At 43.7% G+C, this 26,486-nt stretch overlaps 2 protein-coding genes across 2 annotated transcripts; both read right to left on the bottom strand.

Moving 5' to 3' along the window:
- Positions 1-4,297: 4,297 nt before the first annotated feature.
- On the bottom strand, positions 4,298-9,988 carry LOC132569989 (transmembrane protein 174-like). Its single transcript, XM_060236429.1, has 2 exons — positions 9,177-9,988; positions 4,298-4,483 (listed from the first exon to the last, which is right to left on the bottom strand). Exons 1-2 carry the CDS (start codon positions 9,800-9,802, stop codon positions 4,357-4,359), a joined length of 753 nt encoding a protein of 250 aa, XP_060092412.1. The 5' UTR covers positions 9,803-9,988; the 3' UTR covers positions 4,298-4,356.
- Positions 9,989-13,272: 3,284 nt separating this feature from the next.
- Positions 13,273-24,209, bottom strand: LOC132569576 (transmembrane protein 171-like). Its single transcript, XM_060235791.1, has 3 exons — positions 23,531-24,209; positions 14,887-15,028; positions 13,273-14,253 (listed from the first exon to the last, which is right to left on the bottom strand). Exons 1-3 carry the CDS (start codon positions 24,159-24,161, stop codon positions 14,010-14,012), a joined length of 1,017 nt encoding a protein of 338 aa, XP_060091774.1. The 5' UTR covers positions 24,162-24,209; the 3' UTR covers positions 13,273-14,009.
- Between the last annotated feature and the right edge of the window lie 2,277 nt (positions 24,210-26,486).

Here is a 26,486-nt window from a genome sequence, read left to right as displayed (position 1 = left end):
TGCATGCATATGAAAGCTTACATTCTGAATGAAACTTTGTTGGTCTTAAAAGAGCTACTGGACTCCTGCTTTGTTCTACTGCTTCCGACCAACACGCCTGCCCATTTGGATCTAAACCTTAACAAAAATACCCTAAGAAAAGTGCCACCTTGCCTCTTTCCTAGCCCTGCACATTTTCCTGTATGCAGGGAGTTTTTAACATATGGGAGCATTCAGAAGTATTTCTCCTTCATCATCCTTCAACTGAAGATGAGACATACATGTGGTGTCGCACATGGGGGAGAGGGGCTGGTTATTTAATTTATTGGGAATTTCCCCAGTGGTCTGCTGCCACGGATGGCCAGGAGCAAGAAGAATAAAGTCCCAGTAACTCTGTCAGTGCTGCAATGGCCACTTAGATTGGCTCCTTCAGTGGCAACATAGAACAAAGTCAACATTGCCAGCTTGCACTGCCAGCACTTTGCGGGAAAAGCAATGGGTCAGCCATGCCCATTGCAGGTTAAAACAGGGAATCAGCTTGGTTAGGTCCTGGGTTATGTAACTTCCCAGTCCACCCTTGGAATAACACTGGTGAAGAGAATGACCAGGATGGAGGATCTCCCTAAGTTCAGAATTTGCTTCTGCTGTAGCCTCACAACATCACAAAAATATAACTGTGAATGCTTTCTAAATATTGGTCAAATGTAATAATTATCTGCACTTTATATGAAAACATTTGTATAATATTTAAAAGAAAATAATTTGACCAATATTTAGTAACTATTCATGGTTATATTGTTGTGTTTTTGTGATTTTTGTTCCATGATTCTCTCATTTCTCTTTCTTGTCGCCTCACAAGGTGGCAAGTGACTCTCTTTCAGCCTAGGTTTGCCACCTGACTTGAAGAAAAAGGTCCTGTCCCTTTAATAGAGGCTTTATTACTTACCAGGTGATGTTATTTTCCTTCATGCAGTAGATAAAGGGGTTCTGATAAAGGGACAGGACATTTTACTCCGGGTATGCTGGGAACCTTACATCAGCAACCTTAATTCTCCATCTGCAATATGGGAGTAATAACGCTGGCCTGCCTTACAGGGTTTTGTAAGCTCTGCAGAAAGATAATATGTCTGAGGTTCCTTAGATGCTGAAGGCATTGTATGAATGCTAATGACTGCCTTATGCCTTTTAGGAAGCATTGATCATTCATTGCACCAGGACAGGATCATTGGATGCACCAGGACAGAGAAAGAAGTCAGGAATCGGCATATACTGAGAGATGTATTTTCATAAATCATATTGGCTTCTAGGGTTGCCAACCTCCAGGTAGGTGCTGGAGATCTCCTGGAATCAGAACTGCTCTCCAACCTTATAAATTATTTATTAGCTATTTATTTAAAACATTTATTCCATTTTTCCTGGTGAAAATGGCTGCTTTGGAAGGTAGACTGCATGGCCTTATGCCCAACTGAGATCCCTCCCTAAACCTCACCTACCCAGGCTCCCACCCTCAAATCTCCAGGTATTTCTGAACCTGGAGCTGGCAACCCTTCTAGATTCCCCCATCTCTCAGTGTTCTGGGAATTAGTCTCTGTTTCTTGGCTGGAATCTTGCAGATGTACAGGCTGCCATCTGTAGCCACTTTCTGGACATGCTGGTCATTCCACTTCTACAAGGTCCTCCAGGTGTGTCAATAGCACCTCCCAGCCAGTTGTGTCAAAGTCCACTGAGGCCATGTACAGATTCTAGGCTTTGTTCAAGAGGTGATGGTGGCATGATGGTAGTCTTGTTGCCTATAGCTACATGGCTTTGTGTCCTGCTATGTTCTTTGTTCGGACAGGTGGTGCAAGATGTGGAGCACTTCAAGAAACTGAGAAATTTGCAGCTGAGCAAGGAGAGCATATGCATCAAAAGGCCATGCCAATTCTCTCACCAAGTGTCTGAAAAATTATTGTAAAGCACAGCCTGCTCAACTTAACATCCGCAGCACTAATTTATCTCTAGGGGTGCCTTTCTCACTAACTCTGATGAAGGGATGCAACCTACACTATCACATGCCTGGTGGTCACTAATTGTACTCCGGTGTATTGGGTTTGCTTAAGGTTTGGGGGGGTTTTTTCCCCTTTTCAAAAAGAGTTAGCTTTTTGCACAGTCCTTCTTGCCAGCTGTTGTCCTTGTGGTGTATTTACTGTACACATTACAATGGAACAGTCTGTTCCCCCTCCCCCACATTGATATTTGTTTGTGTTGGTTTAGTCCCATGGGGTGGGGTTTCTGCTCTTTAGTTTTGTTACAATTGTAGACTGCATGAGCCCCCTTGTTCTGAAAGCAGCTGCTGCTATCCCTATACCTTCTTGTCAATAAATGGATTTTGTTTGGTACACACAGGTCTCTGCTCTGTGAACCGAAGAGCAGAAACTTAAGCGAATCCCCTATTCCTGGTCTGCAAGCAAAAGGGAACACTGCAGTCTTTTTTGTTCATCATTATCCGAACAATTGAAAAATGTGTTTCTAGGATTCCATGTTTATATCATTGTGTAACCTTTTTTAGCAGATGGTAACCATGGTGATTTTACATTTCCTAAGTCCAGCTTCATAGTTTCATTCCAAAATCTTTCCCCCATCATATTCATCAGCTTGTGATATCTGGAATCTTTTGGTGCTGAATTTCATGTAAGATCAAGCTGGTAGAGAAACCCGTCAGGTAGTCTTTCAGTCCAACAGATGGTCCTGTACCAAGGATGACAGGAATATCAGCCTTAGCAGGAGGCGGGAATAACGCGAAACTCAACATGGCCTACAAAAGTCACCCACTAGGCCAGATGTGGAGGTCACATGATGACATGCCTTGTCTTGTTTACTTCTGCTTGTTTTTCTAACAATAAAATTCCACGAGATGTTGTTCCACGAGAGAGTTCCAAGAGAAAAATTCTATGAGAAAATACTGCAAGATACTTGGTAGAAAAAATATTACATTAATTGCTAAATCTTGGGGCAGGTGCATTATCCTCAAACAGCACAACTACTGGGCTGATTTACATAAATGGCCTTATAAATATGATTATGAGATCATTTCTAACTAATCTCACAACATTTCTCACATTAGTTGCTTTTTTTTTAAACTATCAGCAAAAAATCTAAACCAGGCATGGCCAGAGGCAATACTCACTTAACAGTTTACAGACAAATAGACAATACCAACGGTGGAAGAGAAGACAGGAGATCTAGCATGTTCAGTCCTGGATAATTTAATGTTAGGTCTATACAACAATACAGAAAATTTTCAGCTGACTTAGCTGAGATAGTTCTTGGCATTCAAGTGACTGCTAATGGATCAAGATGCCTGCCAACCAGGCCAACAGCATATATCCTATGGATGTTTTCCACTGATGAAAGTGCCCTTCCTTTGGAGGAAGAGTGGGTGATTTTTAATATTCCCCTCTCCTCCTCCCCCCTCAAGACCACCCACTTTGTCCCCCCTGTGGTTCATGGGTGGGGGATCGATGAGCTCTGGTGTGATGGAGAGGTGGAAAAGGCTGTTCCACAACCTTTTCACCACCTGCTGCTTGTTGGATCTGAGCCATTTCTTGAGGCATTCCTAGCAACTGAAACCTTCTTTAGTTTCAGTAAAGTGCAATGACCTGTGTTGATTTCTAAAATGGGATTAGGGCCTGCCTAGGATTCACCCCTTTGCATCTGAATGCCCTAATCCCAGCTGTCTAGGAGACTCAGTGGCTGGGTGGACAGAGACATTTCCCTTTGTTCATTAACTTCATATTTTCCACAGGTGCTGAAGACAGGTTGCAGGACTGAGCCCAGATAACAGGAACTGTTATCATTATTTCCCCCCCTGCCCCAATGTGATCTAATAGAAACTAAATACCCAAGAAAAGTCACTCACACAAGGAAACAAGCGTCTTCCTGGATCAGATAATGGTTCACCTATGTCCTACTTCTCATAATGGTCAACTAGACACCTGAGAAGACCCAAGAGCATAGATACAACAACCTCCCCATGTTGTGGTCCTTCGCAAACACCTCTGAATGTGGATCTAGCTGTTGATGAACTTATCCGAAAGAACATAATTTATGTGACACTGTCCATTAGAGCACATTCTCTTCAACTCCTGGAACAGATCCCATCCAGAAAAATTAGGTAAGTAGGTCTAGATGCTTTAAAAAGATGGGCCTGAGTTCAAAATGTTCCACACATGGAAAAATGGCTTCACATTTGGCACAAGGATCCAAAAAATGAGTGGGGCCACAAGAAAGCATCCTCAAGCTAAAGTCTTGAGACACATTTCTCTATCATATTGTTGGTTCATACTTGCTCAGTACATATAAATATCTCACAGAAACAAGCACAGTCCTTATGGAGTGTTAGGTAGACTTCCCTTTTAATATGTATGATGGCAATGAAAACAGTTTCTCATATGGTGGAGGTGAGAAATCACAGTAAACATCTTCAAACAAAGCTCCCTTGGGTTCGTTGAAGCTATCAGTTGACCTGGAAATGTGAAGGTGGGGAGAGACACATTTTATAAGTGCTATAAACATGAAGTGCAGGAAGCAAAGAAAGCTGGCACTTTACAAAAGCAGATATTTTTAGAATTAAATACCATGTGCCGCTTCCAAAATCTCTGTTAGGCACAGATCATCAGTGAGGACATGTATTTGGATATTAACTATTTAAAACCTGATCCATAATGCCTGGTGTGTTATATAGCCCTTATAATTAATCCAAATTTGGTGGAGAGGAGTTAACAATAACCATAAATACTTGAAAATCTTTAAATCTGGCCTTTATTCTGACATCTGTCCGTCTGGTTTAAGTCAAAGGGAGAGGTGACAGGGAGGTAAGAGTGACTCTGCGCATATTTACCAGTCAGCAGATTTACCCACAAATCTTGCTGCCAATTGTGCTGGCAGGTTTCTCTTTCCAAAGTGGTGTTTAACCTGTTTATGCAGATTATATTGCTTGAGAAGAGCTGTGATTTGATTCTATATAAGCACTGGCTTCTATATGGTTTTATAGTCTGTTCTCTGTCATACTATGTATGCCAGGCACAGGGATAAATGTTTTGTTGCAAGCGCTGGCCTACAGGTAAGCAATGCTCAATAGCTATTTGGCTGACTGCTGTGGTTAACTGGTGAAAAGTGAGCAAATTGAAATTAAACCCTGAAGAAACAGAGGTAGTGGTTGGAAAGATGGAAGCCTTGAAGGACATTGTTCTCCTCACTTCTGATGAAGTTCAACTGACTCAGTTAAAAGCGTTGGGGTCATACTGGATCCAGATTTATTACTGAAGAAGCAAGTTAATGCAGTTGCAAAAAAAGAAGTATTTCTACCAACACAGCCTGGCTTGTAAGATGGCCCCTTACTTTGTTGTGGCTGACCTGGCCTCCTGGATCAGCACCTCAGTAACATTGAAACTAGATGCATTGGTCTCCCCTCAGAACCAACTTGGAAACTCCAGCTAGCCGCCAAATGCCATGGCTTGGTTATTAACAGGTGCTAGATGGAGTGAAGGACCAAAACATTACTCTCATTCTGCAGACACTCACAATCTTCTTTATCTTCCTCCCCCACAACAGACACTCTGTGAGGTGGGTGGGGCTGAGAGGACTATCACAGCAGCTGCCCTTTCAAGGACAACCTCTGCCAGAGCTATGGCTAACCCAAGGCCATTCCAGCAGGTGCAAGTAGAGGAGTGGGGAATCAAATCCGGTTCTCCCAGATAACAGTCTGCACACTTAACCACTTCACCAAACTGGCAAAAGGTGTACTATAAATAATATAAATAAAATAAATGAAACTAATGCTAGCACTTGACTGCTCCCCCAAAATAGGCAGCACGGTTGCCGAGGTGTACATGTTGCTTGCACTTATTGGCCTTACATGACTTGGGAGTGGGTTATCTGAAGGGCTGTTTTGTCCCATGCATTCCTTCCCAGGAATTAAGATCACAGAGAGAGGCCCTCCTGAATGTCCCTCCAATCAAAGAAGCTCATCTGGTGGCAGCCCCACAACATTTTATGGGTTTTATAATTGTTTTATTGTGTTTTTAATAACATTTCCATTATATTGTAAGCTGCCTTGAGTCCCGCAAGGGAGAAAGGTGCCTAACAAATGTTTTAAATAAATAAACTGGCAGACCGCATGGCAGACTGGGCAGGGAGATGAAGTGAATGCTGTATTTCTCCTCCTTCTCAGCATAGGCAAGATGACATTGTCTTGTGTATGCATTGCAGTTAGTAACACAGAAGAGAGATGGAGAGACACAAGCTAAGGGCCAAACCAGACAAGATGCAAGTAATAAAGATCTGAGAACTCTTGATGTCTTCAGTGTTCTTAAGTATGTGCATGCACATGTATGTATACTTTTAACCCTTTCTGTCTTCCCTGTACAATTTCCTTGAAGAAAATTTCCCCTGATGCTGAGTAGTAAGGGACCAGTGAGGGAGATGTTATAGGCCCATAGAGATTGTGGAAGTGGGATAAGCACTAATGTGCATCTGTCCTGCTTTGCCTTCACAACTGCAGCAGAGGAACCAATTTGCAAAAAAACAGATCATGCATAAAGGCCATGAGGTTTCCATAGGACCACATAATTGTATTCCTCATGCATTAGGAGGCAAGGAATGCATCTACTTCATGGTAGATGCCTTTGCAAACACAGGCAGACTGCATGCTTAGATACAATCAGTGTCCCTTTGTTGCCCATAGTTGGAATCAGATGTTGTTATGAAGATAAGTCTGAACTAGGGAAAGAGGCTGGCAGATGGTGCAATGTGCTGCTTATGCTCAGACTTGTAGGTGGGGAGAGTACAATATTGCTTATTATGAAAAAACTGCCAAGCTGCAAAACAGCTCCAGGACTTGCAAAGAGAGAGCATGCTTAGTATTCCTCATTGTAGTCACTTCCCTTACTTGCTCACATCTGGCTCTCCAAAAAAGCTGCCTTCAGCAAAAGCAACACATTGAGATATAGCTGGGGATTATGATGCAACAGTATAAAAGGAAAGCAAATAGTTGTAGATGTCTGAAGAGTCCCTACTGCAAAAGAGCCCATGCCCAGCTGTACATTTTCCAGAATGGTCACAGAGTGTGAAAACTGTTACTTTATTTTCCACCTTTTCCAAGATGGCATAAGTATCTGCAGATATAACTCTCAAGAGTTGGGTAGAATTTATTCACTGTGCAATCCACTTTTTAATTCTGCTGTCCACTTGATATGATATGAGCAGGGAATTACCTACTGATCCCAAGCAAGGTACAGATTTCTGACAACATTTCATGCACCAAGTCTTACTGCCCATTTCCTGCCACTGTATGTGTGTTTTTCTGAAGCCACAGGGCAGGTTGGAGGAAGGGGAATAAAGTTTTGTCCCTAAATTGTCACCATCATTTTTGGTGCCAGTGAATTTTTCCAGAGGTGAAGGGACACTACTGGAGCCTGTTCCTGTTAACTGAGAGAGAGAGAGACTATAACTGTATGCAGCTGCTGGTGCAACCTTGGGTCAGTCATAACTCTCGTCTCTCTCAGAGCTGTTCTCCCAAGAGCAGTTCTTGAAAGGGCTCTCTCAGCCCCAGCTACCTTACAGGGTGTCTGTTGTGGTCAGGGGAAGGGAAAGGAGACTGTAAGCCACTATGAGATTCTGAGTGAAGGGCAGGGTAGAAATCCAACCTCCTCTTCTATTGTTGAAATTGGCTAATTGCATTAGGTTTCACCTATTATTTACTGCAAATAATGTTCTGTTGGTACTTACTCAGTCCTCCAGTATGGTTTGGTTGTGCTTTATACTACTTGGAGTGCAGAGCTGGAAGATGCTCCAAGCCATGAAAATTCTGGTTTCCCTTTTCTACACACTTTCCAGATCTGTTGTATTTTTTTAAAGCAAGGATGACAATGTGTGCAAAAGAAAATAACTGCTTAACACTCTACTGATAGGGAAATCTGGCAAGTACATGTTTATGATAAACTGGGCAATAGAACATGCTACCCAACATTAGGTACCTTTTAGAGGTAGACATTTTTGTTGACCTGACCCAAATAATGCTAAGGTATACATTTTTATTGCTGCATCTGTACTTAAGATCTTATAGAAGTCATATTTAGCCCTAACAGCAGATAAGTGCCCATGTCTGGATATGACTCCCCAATATTACAGGAAGTCAATTGGAACATGGTCAGAGTCTTACTCATCTTTACCATTAATTTGATTAATGCATTTATTTCATTTGTTGTCTTTGTCCACAATGGGGAAATAAAGCAGCTTACATCATTCCCCTTCCTCTATTTTATCCTTACAACAACCCTGTGAGGTAGGCTAGGCTGAGAGTGTTACTGGCCCATGGTCACCTAGTAACTTTCCATGGCAGAGTGGGAATTCAAACCTTTCTCTCAGATCCCAGTCCAGCATTCTAACTACTGCAGGACACAAGCTCTTACATCATCCTGACATTTTTTAAAAAAATCTGGAGCTAAAACTTGAGTGTAATTTAGTTACTTCATTTATACCTTACTTTTCTCCATTACGGTGACCCAAAGTAGCTTACAATATTTTCTTCTCCATTTTATCCTCACCACAGTCCTGTGAGAAAGATTAGGTTGAGAATGACTACCCGGAAGTTACCCAGAAAGCTTCCATGGCAAAGTGAATATTCAAACCTAATTGGATCCTCTTCCTACTACACAGCACTCATTCAAACTTCTGGCTCTAATACAAGCAGGCCTCGAATTCAGTGGGAGCTCACAGGAGCACAGCTCCTGAACCTTCCTGAGAGTTCCACCTCCGCCTTCTGAGAGTTCTTCCTCCTCCTCCTGAGAGTTCCACCTCCTTGTCCATTGAATAGTAGATGCAGCTGCATAACAATCCCTGGAAGAGCTCCACCACCTATTTTTTCTACAAAATGACCCCTGAATACAAGGGAAGTATCTATTTAAATCCATTCCTGATCCACTATTGACAAAACTAGTGTTATTTCAGACCAGGGATAATAAAGTTGCAAAATTAATGGGGAAGATGGTAGTGAGTTGAGAAATATAATAACATTTTGAAAATCTAAAATGTGTTATCTGTTCATTAATTAATTGGAACAAGTTTCCTGTGAACCAGCTGGGGCCACTGCAGTCTTTAGGCAATGATCTCATTTAAAATCAGTAATTCTGTCTAAGCAAGAATCATGAGTTTCTTACCGTTCACTTCTGGTGTCCACTGCAAGACAAGCAGAGTGATCCTCATCTGCAGAAAATGCAAGGTTATCCAATGGGTAGGCATTATAATACTGGGGAGGGTTGGGATCAGGAATGATTGATCCAGAAGACAGAGGATGTCCATGATTGCTGCAAACTTGGTGGAAATTTGCAGAATTTATACCCAAACTTTCCTGGGCTGGGTAAGAAGGGATATATTGTACCACTGTTGCCCCATGGAAAGTTATTGGCTGGCTAATTCCAGTGAAAACAAATGACTGTCCACAAGTCTGGTCCACGCCTGATGTGCCTTCCTCTCTTTCACTGCAAGGCTTACAGGTGAGCATTTTAAAATTGCACATTGCAATAAGCAAGAAAGTCACACCAACTGAAAGCAGAATCAGTCCTAGCAACTGAGTCCATTCAAAATGAGAGACTCCTTCATATTTTGCCCATCCCATTACACTGAAAGTAATTCCTACTAGCCCCAAAAAGACACCAGAGAAGAGCAAAGTGGCACCAGTCTTGTTGTCATCAGACACCTGGGCTTCAGAGTTGTCTGGCTGATGCATAGCAATGGAGAAGATATTGATGGAGTAGTCTTCAATGGGATTGCTATTCCTCTCCATTAAAGCAGACCAGGACTAGAAAGCCCCAGATGAAAAAGAGGTTAGTACGTGTCAAGTCAGAGGTCCACATGAGTTATATAAAAACGTTGTGCATGTAGAGTTAATAGATAAATCATGTGAAACTTGGCCTAGAATAAAGTTCTGAGAAACGAACCATGAAGAGCCTCTATTCAGGGCTATAGTTCAATTCTGCCACCGTGTCAGAAAGTATCTTTTCTGGGCTGCTGGACTTCCTGTGGTTGATAAGTTACAGACTGGATCTAGTGGACTGCAGCCTTATCTGAAATCAAGAATAGCATGCATTATCTAATCCCAGGGTCCCTGAGATTTTAATTATTACTTAAAAAAAATCTTCCTTCCTTCAAGAGGCTCAAGATGACACACAGTGCTATCTGGTTTTCTATTTTGTCCTCAGTATTTTACACGGCACAATAATGATGTGTAGTAGCTTAGCCTCTGAGAGGGAATGACTGGCCCAAGCTTCATAGCTCAGGGGGATGGGGGGTTGAACCTGGGTCTCCCAGATCATAGTTTGGACAAGGTAACCCTAACGCCATGCTGGGTCTTGAGATCAGTTGCTGTAACTGGAGATGGAAATACCTGAATGCGGCAAACAGAATGCTGGCTATGCATTTATACTAGGAATGCACAGTCTTGTTCTTTCTTTCTTTCTTTCTTTCTTTCTTTCTTTCTTTCTTTCTTTCTTTCTTTCTTTCTTTCTTTCTTTCTTTCTTTTTCTTTCTTTCTTTCTTTCTTTCTTTCTTTCTTTCTTTCTTTCTTTCTGTTTTTGCAGGCTTATATTCTGCCCTTTCCCATAGATGGGCTCAGGGCAGATCACAACATAATTTAAATAACAATTAAAAACCTACAGATTAAAACCAAAAACAATACAATAAAACCGGTATATCAAGAGGCAATAAAATAAAATACATCATAGGCGACAAAGGCACATCCTACAGATTAAAACAACTATCGGCCCAAGAATGGGATAAAGATGGTAATAATAAAATAGCATATCTCACTTTTCTCCTCAATGAGGACCCAAAGCAGTTTAAATCATTTCCTTCTCTCCCGTTTTATTCTCACAACAACCCTGAGGTAGGCTAAACAAAGACTGTGTGACTACACCAAGATCACCCAGCAAACTTCCATAGCAGAGTTGGGATTTGAACCTGGGTCTCCCAGATTGTTGTCTGACACTCTAACAACCATACTACAGTGGGTCCCTCTTGTTTCCTTCAACTTTAGTCCTGATGTGGAACCTAGAAGAAAAGGCAGAACTGGTTTAGTGAGTCATTTGTACTTAAAGAATGTATGCGAAAGAAGGGGGGGGGGGAATAGGGTGTTGGACAGAACCTGAGAAAATGTCTGCCAACTTGTTAAATTGCTGTCAATGCAGTCTTTGGGTGTTTTTACACTGACTGTGACTATCACCTCATTGGAAACTCACCTTTTACATTACCTAATGTTCTCACAACTGTTTTGCATCGTTGCTGCCTGAAGCATCTACATTTGTTTTGGTGAGATGCTTTTTGGAGCTGCTCCTGCAACGTTTTTCTGGACACTAGTTTTGATCTGGTCTTGGCATTTCAAACTTGTAGAAGTTTTCATGCGTTTTAAAAGACTCCTCCAAAAGCCACAAGGTGCAGTAATTTGCATGAGAACTGACAGCACTTGAAATTTTTACATATCATTGCTTGCCTCATCTAGTAAATTAAATTTGTATTGATATTTCTAGGACAATCAAGTACTAACCACAGTCAACCCTGCTTAGCTTCTGAGATGTGACAAAATCAGGCTTGTCTGGGCTACCCAGGTCATGGCAATAGTCAGGATAGTTTTAAAACTGAAGTAACATATAAATGTATTAAGCAAATAACTATTTATTCCAGGGCCACTGAAAACACTTGGGAGTCAACAAGAAGTCTAAAAAGGAACGCAGTACAAGAAAAAGTGAGCAGAGAGCACATCTCCATATGATAACTTTATGCTTCATTACTGTTCTCTTTCAAACATCAAATACTTTAAAAGCTTGCAAAGATAACATCGTGGAAAACCCTGTCAATGTCCAAACAAACTCAAGTCTAGCATATCAAAGGAATTAATCATTCATTAGAGCCCAGACTTTGTAGGACAAGCTGCCCATTAAAAGCAGCCTCCTTCACTTGCAATCTCCTGTGGTAATTCCTGCTTCGCAGATGAGTAAATAACAGGCTGTAGAAAGACAGCTCACTCTCTCAGAAGAGGCCAAGTGAAAAATAAATGGGTCTGGTTGGTATAAGCCCTGGACTATGATTTACACTAAGTGTGATTCCCATGAAATCAATCATTACGTCACAAGGGTTAGAGCTTTAACTCTCATCATCAGCTCTGACTTAGAGCTCTTAGCTGCTGACTAAAACTGATTTTCATGGGGATTACTCCTTATGTAACGATCATAAATGTTCAGAATTACACACCACAGCGTTTGTCAGTAGACAGGGGCTGCTTACAGATGAGGGTGCAGCCGTCCCACAGCTTCCCCTTTACTTTACAGAAAACGAGGTATTTTCTCTGGAATATCAGGGGCAGATTGGGGCGGGGAGAGAAATGGCAGGCAGACATCATCCCTTCTAGACATGCCTCTTTTCTGCTGTGGAAAATCCACTTGGAAGCAATCAGAATTTTGTTCTATAATAAACAATTTTGTCAGTATTTATACCTAGGAAACTCATTAAACATTAACTGTTCAGAGGGTACTATAGCAGTCAAAGTATCTGTAGATACACATTCTAATTGGCTCTGGTGGAGCTTAATGTGCAGACAGCACAAAATATGGCACAGGTCCTGCACTCTGCTTGAAATCTGGCTGCTGGAGACGCAGATAAAAATAGGCCTCAGAGTTTCAGTATATTCCATCATTTCCGTAGCTCATATGGATAACTCGGGGCAAGTCCCATATCCTTTTTTCAGCCATGGCCAGTCAGATGCTTCTGGGATGTCCCAAATCATAGAGATTTTATTTAGCTGCCAGGACTAATTACTATTGATAGATCTGGCCTGTGAATTTATTATCCTATTTAAAGCTATCTATTTCATGGCCATATTTCACTGAAGTGAATTCCAGAAATTCATCATGTATTGTATGAAGCAATTATCTGCCCTGAACCTACTGGTAATAAATTTCACTGTGAAATTGCATTCTGGTGTTATAAGGGGCAAGGGAATTTCTAAAGGTAACCTTTGATAAAAGAACCAAATGATGTCATTATGTGGACAATTCCCTGCCCACACAAGAAGGAACCAGTGAATGTAAGCAGGGAAATAATGAGCGAGATGGTATCATGTTGCACGTTTATGTTTTTTAACTAAACAGAGATGTGCAGTAGTTATTGACTCCTGTACTTCTCCCACAACTCATATTAAGCTTTTATTGCTATAATGACAACTGGTTGCACCAGCTAGAGAATGCAGACACCACAACACTTGGATTTAATACCACATTTTTTAATAAACTTAATTTTCACATTCACAACTTCATACTGTTAAAGAGTGTGAGGGTCTGCCCAAATACCAATAAAACCAACACCTCAGATTTTCAGTGTTTTTAAAATTTGTCAACAACCATTAAAGAAAAATAAATATGAAGCCAATGGAATTTTTTCCTCTGTGATCAGTGAGTGCCCTAGAATGTTGTCCAAACACTGCATGATTTCAGTTGATGATTTTGCTTGGGATATTTGGGTCACACACAAAATGTGGGGTTGTCAACTGTAGGAACAGTAAGGCTGTCTGGTCTTCCACATCTTGAATATTTACCAGGGTGATGTTTCACATATTGGACTTGAATTGTCAGAGAGTTTTGTCTGTAATATAACTCTTGGCATAGCCAAGTTTCTATTGCAGCACCCATTGCTGTCTTGCTTTTGTGGTTCTCTATTCTCTTTGAGTCAATGTTCCATCTTCCAGCTCCTTTCATCATGTTCTCTCATGGTCTTTCCCCCCTCTTATTTTTAATCACCACTCCCTTCACTCTGGTTCAGAGCTGCTAACACCTGGTGATACATGGATGACAAGCACAGTGACAAGCAGAGTATAAGGGAGAGAAGCTACCTCTAATACAGCTACAGATTTTTGCCAGCTCTCTCTCAGATGAGTGATTGTGAAGCTCCACAGAACCTTCTGGTGTTGGACATTTTGCCCCAGATGACAGATATGCATACAAATTTTAGCTCATAATTTGTTCAAGGGAAGACTCAGAAGAAGACAAAGACATATAAGACAGTGAGGGAGAAGACGACAAAACACATTCATTATTTACAGCTGCTTCTTTTGCCTTGTATTTCTGAGATGGTTCAGAGTCAAGATAGAGAATGGATAAAGTTTCTGAAGGTGAATCACTTCCTGATATTGTACGCAGCAGGTCATTCTCTCTGCAAGTAACTGAGCCGGACAGATCAGTATTCTGTGTTCTGCAACATAATAATCAAGAGTACATATTAGCATATTTTAAGGGAATAGAATTAAAGCCCGCATAGATATAAACCAGTTCCAGATCTCCTTATTTTAACAGCCAGATGCCAAGGCTTCTTTGCATATGATAAATATGCTACAGTGATGAAATTGCCCCTCTTCCTGAAATCTTTCGGGGGGGGGGGGTCACAAGGTACTATGGGGGGAGGAGCAACAAGGAAAAATCAGAGTTTCATAAGTCTAGGAAGGATATGTGCTATGATATATATTGCTTGAATTCTGTTCAGATGGATAAAATAACCCCTCTGTGGCACAACCATCAGCAGATCAGCATGACAGGCATTTTTTACAATAAATTAAGGTGCAATAGGGGATAGAGCTTTAGGAATTTTAGAGGTTATCATTGATCTACTGCATTTATATCACACCTTTACTCAACAGTGCTCACAGAAGCATTCTAACTAGTTTCCCTTCTAGGCACTGATTGGACACCAATCTGTAGCTTCAGAAGGGTTGCTGTAGTCAGACATCTTCAGATTCTGCCCAGTTTTAGAATGTTACTTGATGAATATCTAATAGCCCTCATACAAAACACTTAGAAGGACAAACATGAAAAGTAAAAGCAGTCTTACTGGTGAACAAAAGTGCTGTGGTAAGGAGGAGGATTTTCCCCTAAATGCAAGTCACTTGTCACAAGGCTAGGAGTTACTGTTTGCAGAGAACAGTCAGCAAAATAAGGTGGTGGAGGAGGTGGGAACACCATGACAGTATCACCTATGAAAGAAGAAAGCACACAACTTTAAAGTTGGATTCCTCTGTGACTCTCTGGGGTGTCCAAACTGAGGCTCAGGATTCACATGCAGCTCTTTCACACAATTTATGCAGCTCTCAAAGCCCCTGCTGCTCCATCAGCCAGCTTGTCTCTTTAAATCCCTCTCCAAGCCAAGCTGGCTGGTGGGGGGGGGGAGGGAGAGCTTTCCACCTTTCTCTCCCTCCCCTCCATCTATTTGCTTTCTTTCCACCTTTCTCTCTTCCTTTCTTCCCTCCTCCCTCCCATTCAGTTTTTGTTTCTCTTTCTCTCTTCTGTCTCTTTCCCCCTCCCTCCCCTCCATTTGCTTTCTTTCCATTTTTCTTTCTCTCCCCTTCCTTACTGCCTTCCCATCTATTCTCTCTCTCCCCCTCTCTTTTTCCACTTCTTTCATTCTTTCTTTCTACCTCTCTCCCTCTCTTTCTCTGTCTCCTTCTCATTTGTTTTCAATTGAGGGAGCTAGAGAATGCTTGCCAAAATATATCACTTTCAAGAAAAACTTCAAGAAACAAATAGTTCTAGTTATCTAATAGTTCAGTTTATTACAAAAAAATCAATTGAAATAAATAAGATTTGCCAGCAGTTCAAGGCTGCTTTTATTCTTGCCTTATTTTCTCTCTCTCTCTCTGTATGTGTTATAATATATAATTCCACAGTGAATCAGATAGGGGTGTGGTTGGTGTTTCGGGAGCTGGTGGGCCAGAGCAAGTCCAGCCGTGTTCATGTCTTGTGGCTCTCAAACATCTGACATTTATTCTATGTGGCTCTTACGTTAAGCAGGTTTGGCCACCCCAGCTCTGGACCAATATGCAAGAAACCCTCTACTTGTAAACCATCATATCTGTATGTATCAGGCATCATGACACATTTGAACTCTTTCCCTGCAGCATCACTACTGATATATGGTAGGGAAAAATGATAATGTCTGTTAATGTATATTAGCATGCAGAATACTGCTGACAATAAATACAGCCATTAAGAAATTACATCCCTTTTTTTGCCTACTGCAGTCTATGGAAGTTATCTTTGTATACCAAGTAGGATGCTTCTGTAAATAATATTCATTTTTGAAACGACTAAATTTCTTATCAAACTAAGCTCTGCTGGTTGTTCATGTGATTCTAAAAATACAATTATGACTTCTTTAGTCAGTGTACTGCTGAGGAGAAAACAGGCAACACGTCACCCACAACACAAATGTCATTCATTAGCCACCAGAGACTCAATAAACTTCTTGTTTTTTGGATTTGCCTAGGACTACAAAAAGATGGAGGAGAGGTTTGTCAAGCACCTGCCAGGCCACAACATACTGCGGATGTGCCATACTCAGTGACTAGACGTCACACTGATTTGGGAAACAGCATCCAGTTTGGATATACAAGAACCACCTCTGCAGTAAACATTTCTAGGTAGTTAAGCAACTAGTTACCTCTCCACCTAAATGAATTGTTATGGGGAGGGATGAGACAAAATTAACACAATTTTAACACAGAAAATGGATACAACTACATTCCTTTTTTCTCCTTCAGTCTCCTGTGCAGTTACTGTACATGCATTGTTTAAACATTAGTACAGAAATTCACAGTTAACAGTGTGCCATGGCAAATATGCAGCATGCAAGCTGTTTTATACTTTACTAGTTATCAAAAAGAAATTGGTCAACCCTTCAGTTTTTGCTCTGTTACATACCAATTACCCATTTTCCTTCTTTAGCTTCCAAAATATTTTTTCAGGCTTTGTGAAAAAGTGAGTTTTTTATTGCCTTAACAAAAGTTTTCCTTTAATGTTCAGCCATGTTTCATGTGCTTTATGACTTTTATAACACAGGAAAAGGAGGGAGAGTGCCCTGCAGACACCAAGTTATTCCAAAATCTGTTCAAAATGCAATTTCAAAACGTTCAAAATGTGGCTTTATTTCCTTTTACAACTTTCTAGCCAAGTATTAGTGTGAGCTTACCTTCCTCATGCTGTGATAGAGTCAAAGCTGACAAATCCTGAATTTCTCTCTTTAAGAGTATAGCTGGTATGCCAGTGACTATTGGGCAGCTTTTTCTCTATTAGTCATTTTCTATCCAACAAGTTACATAATTGTTTAGCACACAAGTATAGATAAAGACAGGTTGCTTACCTGTAACTGTAGATCTTCAAGTGGTCATCTGTGCATTCACACTCATGGGATACAGCGCTTGCGCCGATCCCCCGAATCAGTACCTAAAAAGCCCAGGATTTTTTTCACGCTTGGCACCAGTGAGCATGCGCAGGCGTCCCAGTACGCATGCTCACCGGAGCCAGCGCGAGGATCCCGCCGGTTCCTTCTTGACCGCTGGAAGCCCCTAACATAGAGAGACTGTCAGTAGTGGGGAAGGAGGGCGGGTAGTGTGAATGCACAGATGACCACTCGAAGATCTACAGTTACTGGTAAGCAACCTGTCTATCTTCTTCATGGTCTCTGTGCTTCACATTCATGGGAGATTAGCAAGCAAGGCATATCTGGAGGCAGGAAGACAGTCAACCAGAAGCAACAGCTTGCAGCACCGCAGCTCCCAGATGAGTCCTCTGCTGAGCATGCACATCCAGAGCGTAGTGCTTCATGAAAGCATGCGGAGAGGACCAGGTGGCAGCCTTGCACACATCCGTCAAGGAAACGCCTTTCAGGAACGCCACCGACGTCGCCATCGCTCTAGTAGAGTGTCCACGAATGGGCCCAAGCAATGGCTTCTTTGCCAACAAGTAGCACAGTTTAATAGTCTCAGTGAGCCACTTTGAAAGCCGCTGAGATGAAATTCTGGAGCCCAATTTAGGAGCAGCATAAGAAACAAAAAGATGCTGGTCCTGACGAAAACTCTTAGAACGACTCAAATAAAACAATAACGCACGCTTATCATCCAAAGCATGCCACTGACGTTCCAAGGAAGGCATGGGATAAAACGTGGATAACCAAACTTCCAACTTAAGGTGAAACTGGGAAATCACCTTGGGAGGAATAGAAACATCAGGAGCCAATGACACTCCGGACTCCGGAAAAACTAGATATGGGTAGTCACAACGCATAGCCATGAGCTCCCATGCACAGCATGCCAATGTGATTGCTACCAAAAAAGCAGTCTTCCAAGACAGAAGCTGTAGAGAACATGTGGCCATTGGCTCGAGGGGACGCTGAGTCAACCTGTCCTATACTAAAGTCAAGTCCCACAACTGTGGAGGTGATCTTGACGGGGGATGCAATCTGAGCAGACCCTTTAGAAACCTCTTTGAATGAGGGTGCGCAAAAATTGAATGCCCCTCAACAGACTCATGGTATGCTGATATTGCTGATAAATAAACTTTAACAAAAGAGAAGGAAAGTCCAGCATCCACCAAAGATAACAGAAAATCAAAAATCACCGATAGACCCACTCGTTGGGGTGAGACTGTAGGGTCAGCCAAAAACTGAAGAAACTTCCCCCACTTCCTGTCATAGGAAGCACGGGTAGACAACTTTCTGCTATTTAGAAAGACGTGTTGGACTCTGCTGGAGAACTCACAGGGTTTATGAACCACGCTGTCAGTTTCAGGTGAGGCACGTTGTGATGGAACATGTGACTGTCCTGGGCCGACAGAAGGTCCAGTTCTGCCGGAAACTGATAAAAAAACCCCTCGCTAGTTGAAGCAAGATCGAGGACCAGTTCTGCCGAGGCCACCATGGTGTCACTAGGATGCAGCGCAGCCTTTCTCTTGCAATTTTGTTGACAACTCTTGTCAGCAGCAGCAGAGGCAGAAACAGATTTAGGAACCAATCATTCCACGGGAACATCAGGCCGTCTCCCAATGACTCTGGGTCCATGCCCCCCCGGAACAGAACAGAGGACACTTCCGATTCCTGGCTGTGGCAAACACATCCACCTGAGGATACCCCCAGAGCTGAAACACAGGTTGAAGGATGCACCACTGCATCTCCCACTCATGTGGAGATGCTGCTCCTCTGCTCAACGAGTCCGCCTGCAGATTGAGCACCCCTGGAAGGTGCGCAGTCTTTACATAGATGCCATGCTCCAGACACTCTGTCCACAGTTCTATTGCTAGCACACAGAGCCATTGAGAGACTGTCCTGCCCTGCCTGTTGATGTAACAAAGTGCTGTAGTATTGTCCGTCAACAGGGCCACCGCCTTTCCCGCTCCTATGGGACGGAAAGACCGAAGGGCAAAATGAATTGCCAACAGTTCCAGATGGTTTATGTGGCAATGAGTCAATCGTGGAGGCCAAGGGCCCCCCCCACACACACACAGAGAGTCCATGTGAGCACCCCAGCCTCACAAAGACACATCTGTGGTGATCGTAACTGTGGTTACAGGTAGATGGAAGGGAGCTCCCTGACAGATGTTGTCTCTGGATTTCCACCATTGCAGGGTCCGGAGGATCAAGGGTGGAATTGTAAACCTCTTCCGAGGTGAGTCCCCGTAAAGGCCGAATCTGTCTGAGAAACCACAGTTGCAAACCTCTCATTCTCAATTTAACAAACAGCAGCACACTTGTAGTTGCCACCATCAGCCCCAGCATCCGCTGTAGCTGCTGTGCCATGCCCCATTTCCAACTTTGGAAAAGATGGATGAGATTGATAATGTCCATCGCTCTCTGCTGAGGCAGAAAAGCGCGGTGAAGGCTTGTGTCCAGCAAGGCCCCTATAAACTGAACTGTCTGTGAAGGTGTAAGATGAAACTTTGTCATGTTGACCTGCAGACCTAAGGTGCGAAGAAGACGAAGAGTAGTTGCAATATGGCTGGATAGACGTTCTTCTGACTCCGCCACAAGGAGCCATTCGTCGATATATGGAAAGACGACTATGCCTTGAAGCCGGAGATGTGCGGCTACAACACTCATCATCTTGGTGAACACCCGTGGTGCAGTGCACAGGCTGAATGGAAAGGCTTTGTACTGGGAATGGTTGGAACCTATTGCAAAACGAAGGAAATGCCTGTACGAAGGATGGATGCTGATGTGGAAGTAGGCATCCTTGAGATCCAACATTGTCATACAGTCCCCTTGGTTGATGAGGGGAAGAATTGTTTGAAAGGTGGACATTCTGAATTTCTGGTACACGATAAACTTGTTCAGATTCCGAAGGTCCATAATTGGTCTTAATCCCCCATCTTGTTTGGGAACCAGGAAATAACAAGAATAGAACCACCCCATTCTGGTCTCTACTGGGACCGGTTCTATGGCTTGTTTGTGCAAGAGGTTGCTCACCTCCACCAGCAGAGGTGGGGAAGGGGGTGTGGTGACAATCATTGACTGAGTCGGAACCTGAATGAAGTCTATCTTGTATCCTTCTGCTATGATGGAAAGAGCTCACCTGTCTGTGGAGATGGACTCCCAAGCTGGAAGGTATTGATGAAGACGGATAAGTGATGAAGGAGGGGTGGCAATGCGTGCTACAAAAAAGTCAAAGGCCCTGCTTCTGTGGGCAGGCACCCTTAGATTTGCCAGTGGATTGAGATGCTGAAGCAAACCTGTTCTTGTCATTTCCCCTATAGGGAGACCTACTCTCTGGTTGCAAAGAGCAAGGTCTCCACGGCTGATCGAAGGAGAATTTCTGGTAGGACCTCTTGGGCCAAGATTTATGCCATTGCTTAGGCTTGCCAGCCCTAGAGGAAGCTGGGACACCCAGGTTTCTTGAGGTCTTTATGCTTTTGTCCATCTTTTGGAGGACACTGTCCGTGGTTGAACTGAAAAGACTTTCACCTTCGAAATGCAGGTCTTCTACATAGTCCCTGGTGTCAGGCTGAAGAGCTGTAGACCTTAGCCAAAAGTGACAATGCAGGGAGATGGCAGAAGTAATGGTTTTGGCCGATACATTCACCATGTGCTTTGCTGTGGCCAGTTGTTGCTTAGCCACAGCAAAACCCTCCTTTTGCAGCTTCTTAAAAGAAGATCGCTTCTCCTTGCTCAAGGAAGACAATAGCGGTGTGAGCTGCTCCCAAATGGAGTATTGGTAGCGAGCCATGCATGCAGCATAATTGGAGACCTTTACTCCCAATGCCCCAGCTAAATAAAATTTCCTGCCTGCATTGTCTAGTTTCTTGCCCTCTTTGTCAGATGGGGAAGAATCGGTCTTGCGCGTCTTAGATGACGAGGAGACCACCACTGAGTTGGGCTTGGGGTGGGCGAACAAAAACTCAGCACCAGTCTCCTGGACCTGATACATATGGTCCAGTCTCCGGGAAGAAATAGGTGTAGATGCCGGTTTTGCCCAGGGCTCCTTCACCGCCTGCAGGATAACTTTGGTTACAGGAAGGGCCACAGCTGTTGATGTGTCTCTCTGCATTATATCGAAGACCGTGTCATCGATGACTGGCTGCGGTTGAACCACTGCGAGGGAGAGGGAGTGTGCCATCCGCTTCACCAGGTCCCCATAAGACTTCAGATCTTCCGATGGAGATATGGGAAGGTCCTCAGCAATATGCGACTCTGGCGAAGGTTCCACTGTGCTGTCAGGATCATCAGTACCGACCTCAGAGTCTGAGGACAAGGAGTCTCTTCTCACCGAGTGCTCAGAGAGTATCGGAGTTGATGCTCGCTCGGGTGACCGCAACGATACTGACGATCGCGGCTGCACTTCCTCCATCCTCTCTTTGCGTCTCTCGGGGGGGATTGACACCGATGCTCGATGCTTGGAGTGATGTGAAACCCTTGAGAGATGAGAGGCTTCCGACCGCTGATCCCATTCGGGGAAGTCACGTGGATAGTACCACTGGTATGGCGGGTATGGGTAACCATAGGAGCAGGGCCACTGACGCTGATCCCACGGTGGAAGTGGCGGGAAACGTTGAACCATAGCGGCTGGTTCAAGCTCTCTCCGTCCCATAGTCGGTGCAAGAGATGCCAGGGGTTCATTTGGCACCGAAGCCTCAATTTCCGATATCGAACCGCTGTCACTCCGACAACGCGATCCCGATGAGTGGGTGCGCTGGGCAGGTCTATCTCCTGCTCAGATCCCGAAAGGTGGATCGGCTGTGAGCCTCTGCTTCTCAACACTGAAGGACTCCTTGGACGTGGAGACGCCAGGATCTTCCTGGGTGGAGCAGCTTGTGTCGATACCAAAGCATCCTGAGAAGGAGAAGGAGTGCGGGAAAGTCTGTTCTTCAGCTTCTCCTTCGACTTAGACTTCTTTGGGAGGGACGATCGGGTCCCCGAATCTTGACGTTTCTTGGCCGGAGTCACCACTAACCCTTCAGAGGATCGTTTCGTGGGTCGGCCTCGCTCGGTTGGCATATCGGTCTGCACCGATGACGATGGATTGACTGATATAACCGTCGGGGCTGGGGTGGCTTCCCCCATCGATACCGACGGGCCCGTTGCCATTTTCGGCAGACAAAGAGCCGATTCCACAAGTGCTGCAGATAGCCTTGCTGCCCAATTTTTGCGGGTTTGCTTAGAAAAACTCAAGCAATGCAGGCACAAATCAACTCGCTATCCCTTGCTCAGGCACAGTAAGCAGAGGGAGTGACCGTCAGGAGGTGCAATTTTGCTACCACACTTGCAGCAACGTTTTAAAAAACCCCAGTGCCTTTCCATAGGCACTGGAACCCACACAGAACGATTTCTGAGGGAATGGGGGAAAAATAAAGCCCCAAGGGGCAAAGTCCGACAACAACAGTCTTTTTTTTTCCAAACAACAATAACTAACTATAACTATTTAACTACTATCTAAGAAAACAACAAATGGGCTATATAACAATGAGAAAAATCCAAAGGATTACAGTACCGACCGGAGCAATCGAAAGGAGATCCTCTCAGCGCAGCGGTCAAAAAGGAACTGGTGGGATCCTCGCTCTGGCTCTGGTGAGCATACGTACTGGGACGCCTGCGCATGCTCACTGGTGCCGAGCGTGAAAAAAATCCTGGGCTTTTTAGGTACCGATTCGGGGTATCGGCACAGGCGCTATATCCCATGAGTGTGAAGCACAGAAACCACGAAAAAGATCTTTGACTTCAAATGTGTATTTTCTATCCATCCCACATCCTCCCACCAATCCTGTGCTCCTTAGATACAGCACACATATGTGTAGAGATAGAAAGTGTATAATAACATTTGTATTCATTTAAATATAAATTGTGGGACATCACTGAAAGGAAGGTCAATAATACTGTTCTCTGGATTAAATGGATAACATGAGTGAAATATTTAATGCTATTCCTGTCATCCTTCATAAAATTTATTCCACTGTTCCTTAAAGCCAACAAGGTTCTTTTGTACCAGAAATTACTCCAGGAAGACAGTTCAAAAGCAGCAGCCATTTATACGTCCACTGCCAGATTTTGGAGTTTCTGGGCCCAGGAGTTCCTCCTTGCTATTCCCTCAACCCAAGATGCTGTTGTCACCTTTCCCATCATGCTCTCTTCCCCCCTCCCATGCAGGGGATTCCCTCCAAAGCTGTTCTCACTGCAGTTAAAGAGCAGCCACTTAGAGCTGCCTAGATCATCTGCTTACCTACTGTAACTTGAAATGATTGAGGGCTCAGGTGCTCCTCTTCATGTACAGAAGACTCTTGGATGAGAGTTAAATTTTGTTTCTTTTTGATGTGAGCTATCACAAAGAAGCACAATCCAATAAGCACAATCAAAGGACCCATGGTTTGAACAGAGAGAAATCCACAGTCTTGGAATTCGATATCAGATGTACTGCTCTGGTTAAATGGTTGGTAGTGCCACCCAGGGCTACATCCTGGAATCCAAATGCCCAGGACACTAATAAGCATTCCACTGGTTAAAAATAAAAAGCCAAAGACAAGGAACTGGGCAAACTGGCAGTTTCCTCGGCAAAAGACAAAGCCATACACCTGATCATCTTGCAACTGCACCTCTCGGAGATAGCCTTTAGCCTTTGATTGTGCAAGAATGATACACACGAGGCCAACCACAGCAAGCAGAGGTCCAATGATTTTAAGGGCTGCTTTACAGTCCCCAAAAGCTCCACTTGGACACGTCTGTAAAACAAACATTGAAAGCAGGAATCCAGAGCATAACAATGAAATGCCAAAAACAAAAAGGAAAGAAATAAGTTTCCTAGGATGTCCATTATTTCCCTCTGCTCCATGCATGGAACCAGGAACAGGATACATCTTTAAAAAAAATCCCTCTTCAAGTCAAGGAGAAATATGTTTCTCTTCAGTGGAGATCAGAATGACATTTCCACAGGCCTGAGAATTAAAAAAAAAAGATGTGTGTAATTAAATTAGAGGGCATAAACAGAAAACATATGACATGATTCTATCTCCAATTTATACCTGCTGGGTACAATAGGATCATTCTCTTGTCCACTTATGCACAGGGAAGTAAAAGATATGGAGAATTCCAGATGGAGCATAAGCCTTGGTTTTTAAGGTGACAGGAGATGGGGGCATCTACTAGCATAGACGACTTCAGAAGGGAACTGGATATAGAGCAGAGGTCCATCAGTGGCTATTAAGACACAAGGTATACGTGGAACTCTATCTGGGGCAAGTGATGCTCTTGGTGTTTGGGGGACAGCAACAGTGGGAGGGCTTCTAGTGTCCTGGCTCCACTGGTGGGCCTCCTGATGGCACCTGTTTTTTTGGCCACTGTATGACAGAGTGTTGGATTGGATGGGCCACTGGCCTGATCCAACATGGCTTCTCTTATGTTCTTAAGATAGGAGTGCTACCAGTTTGGTAATAAATCATCATGGGTTTCAGTGATGTTTCCCCCTTTTAAAATGACTACTGTTTAAAATATGCTACTTTAATGAGATGCAAAAAAGCATCTTTGTGCCATAGGAAATAAATTCATACCTGCATTCTCTGCAAACGTAGAAACCTGCTTTTGTATTCAAAGCTCCCATGCTGGCAGGGCAATGAAACTATAATAAGAACAGGAAATTTAATTCAGTAGAATGTTACAACTAAACTCTGAAAATAAGATGCAAAGCAACGGGCTAACCTATGAACAGCAAGACATTATAGCTAGAATATGGCATTTTGCCTGTGAAAACATGAGTTTGCCCTCTCTCAGCTATGTGGTTCCATGGGAGACATTGTGCCAATCACTCTGACTGCATTCAGATTTTTAACCAACATTAACCAACTTTTTAACCAACATTAATCTGACATATGCATGAATCTGGTTTACTGCTGAGTTTGCTTTCATGCCTTACTCCTCCCTCCATGTGCAGAGAATTCTGGGTACAGATTAACTCTGGTTACTCACGTTGTGCACAGATTACATGGAGATATTCAGGAGGTAACTTTTTGGTCTGAAGCAACAGAACAAAAGTTCAGTGGTACTTTTAAGAACAACAAAGCTTTATTTAAGGTATAAGCTTTTGTGAGCACACACATTTCTTCAGGTACATTGAAATGGAAGTTACCATACATATAGGGCTGGCCTGAAGGCCTGCAGCGCCCCAGGCAGCCTTGCCGCCAGTCACCCCCCCCTCTGCCGCCTCCCCCACTCTCCCTGGGAGGGAGGGCAAGGAGAAGAGCCAACAATCGGGGCTGAGAGGAAGGGGGGGAAGTGGTGGCAATTGGGGCTGGGAGGTAGGGGAAGGAGGCAGAGAGAAGAGCCGGCGATTGGGGCTGGGAGGAAGGGTGGGGGAAAGTGGCAGTGATTGAGGCTGGGAGGGAGAGGAAGGAGGCGGAGAGAAGAGCTGGCGATCAGGGATCAGCGGCGGTGATCGGTGCTCCGTCGCCGCCACACTGCACAGAGGCTGATCCTTACTCACTTTGATCGGCTGGCATGGCTTCTACTTCTTTGAGCAGCCAACAACCCAAGAGGAGACTTCGCTCCTCCTCCTTCCCAAAACCAGAAGTGAGGGGGAGCGAAGTTTCCTCTTGCATCCTGGGCTGTTCAAAGAAGTAGAAGCCACACCTGCCAATCAAAGTGAGTAAGGATCAACCTCTGTGCGGTGCGGCTGCGGGGAGGGTGGCGGCGGTGCTGCCTGGCAACCCCACTAAGGGAAGGTGGGCAGCAGTGGCGGGAGGCAAACTAGCCGTTTGCCATGGGCACCGGGAGGGGAGGAGCCCAATTCGGCACTCTCTACTTCCCAGCGCCCCAGGCAGCCACCTAGTTTGCCTAGTGGGCGAGCCGGCCCTGCATACAGGTAGAGGGTGAGTAGTAAATTAGCATACAACATAATGAAGCTGCAAGGACCAAACAGGAATAATAAGTTTAGTTTATATGGTCACTATTTCTTTGGATTTAATTCTGGAAGGAAACATAGCAAAGCAAATAAATATATCAAAATTGGAGACTGATGTGTAAATGTACCCTTCTTAATTGTGGAATGCTGAGAGAAATTAACAGTGACGCTGTTGCTATGCTCCATCCGTCATGTAATTCAGCAAATTCCCTTTCCAGTATGTTCCTGAAGTTCCTTTGCAATAAAACAGCTACTCTGAAGTCATCCACTGAAAGGCTGAAATGTTTTC

This window comes from Heteronotia binoei, chromosome 4 (genome assembly GCF_032191835.1).
Source record: "Heteronotia binoei isolate CCM8104 ecotype False Entrance Well chromosome 4, APGP_CSIRO_Hbin_v1, whole genome shotgun sequence".
In the NCBI taxonomy this organism is placed as follows: Eukaryota; Metazoa; Chordata; class Lepidosauria; order Squamata; family Gekkonidae; genus Heteronotia; species Heteronotia binoei.
This window is presented reverse-complemented; position numbering and strand designations above follow the sequence as displayed.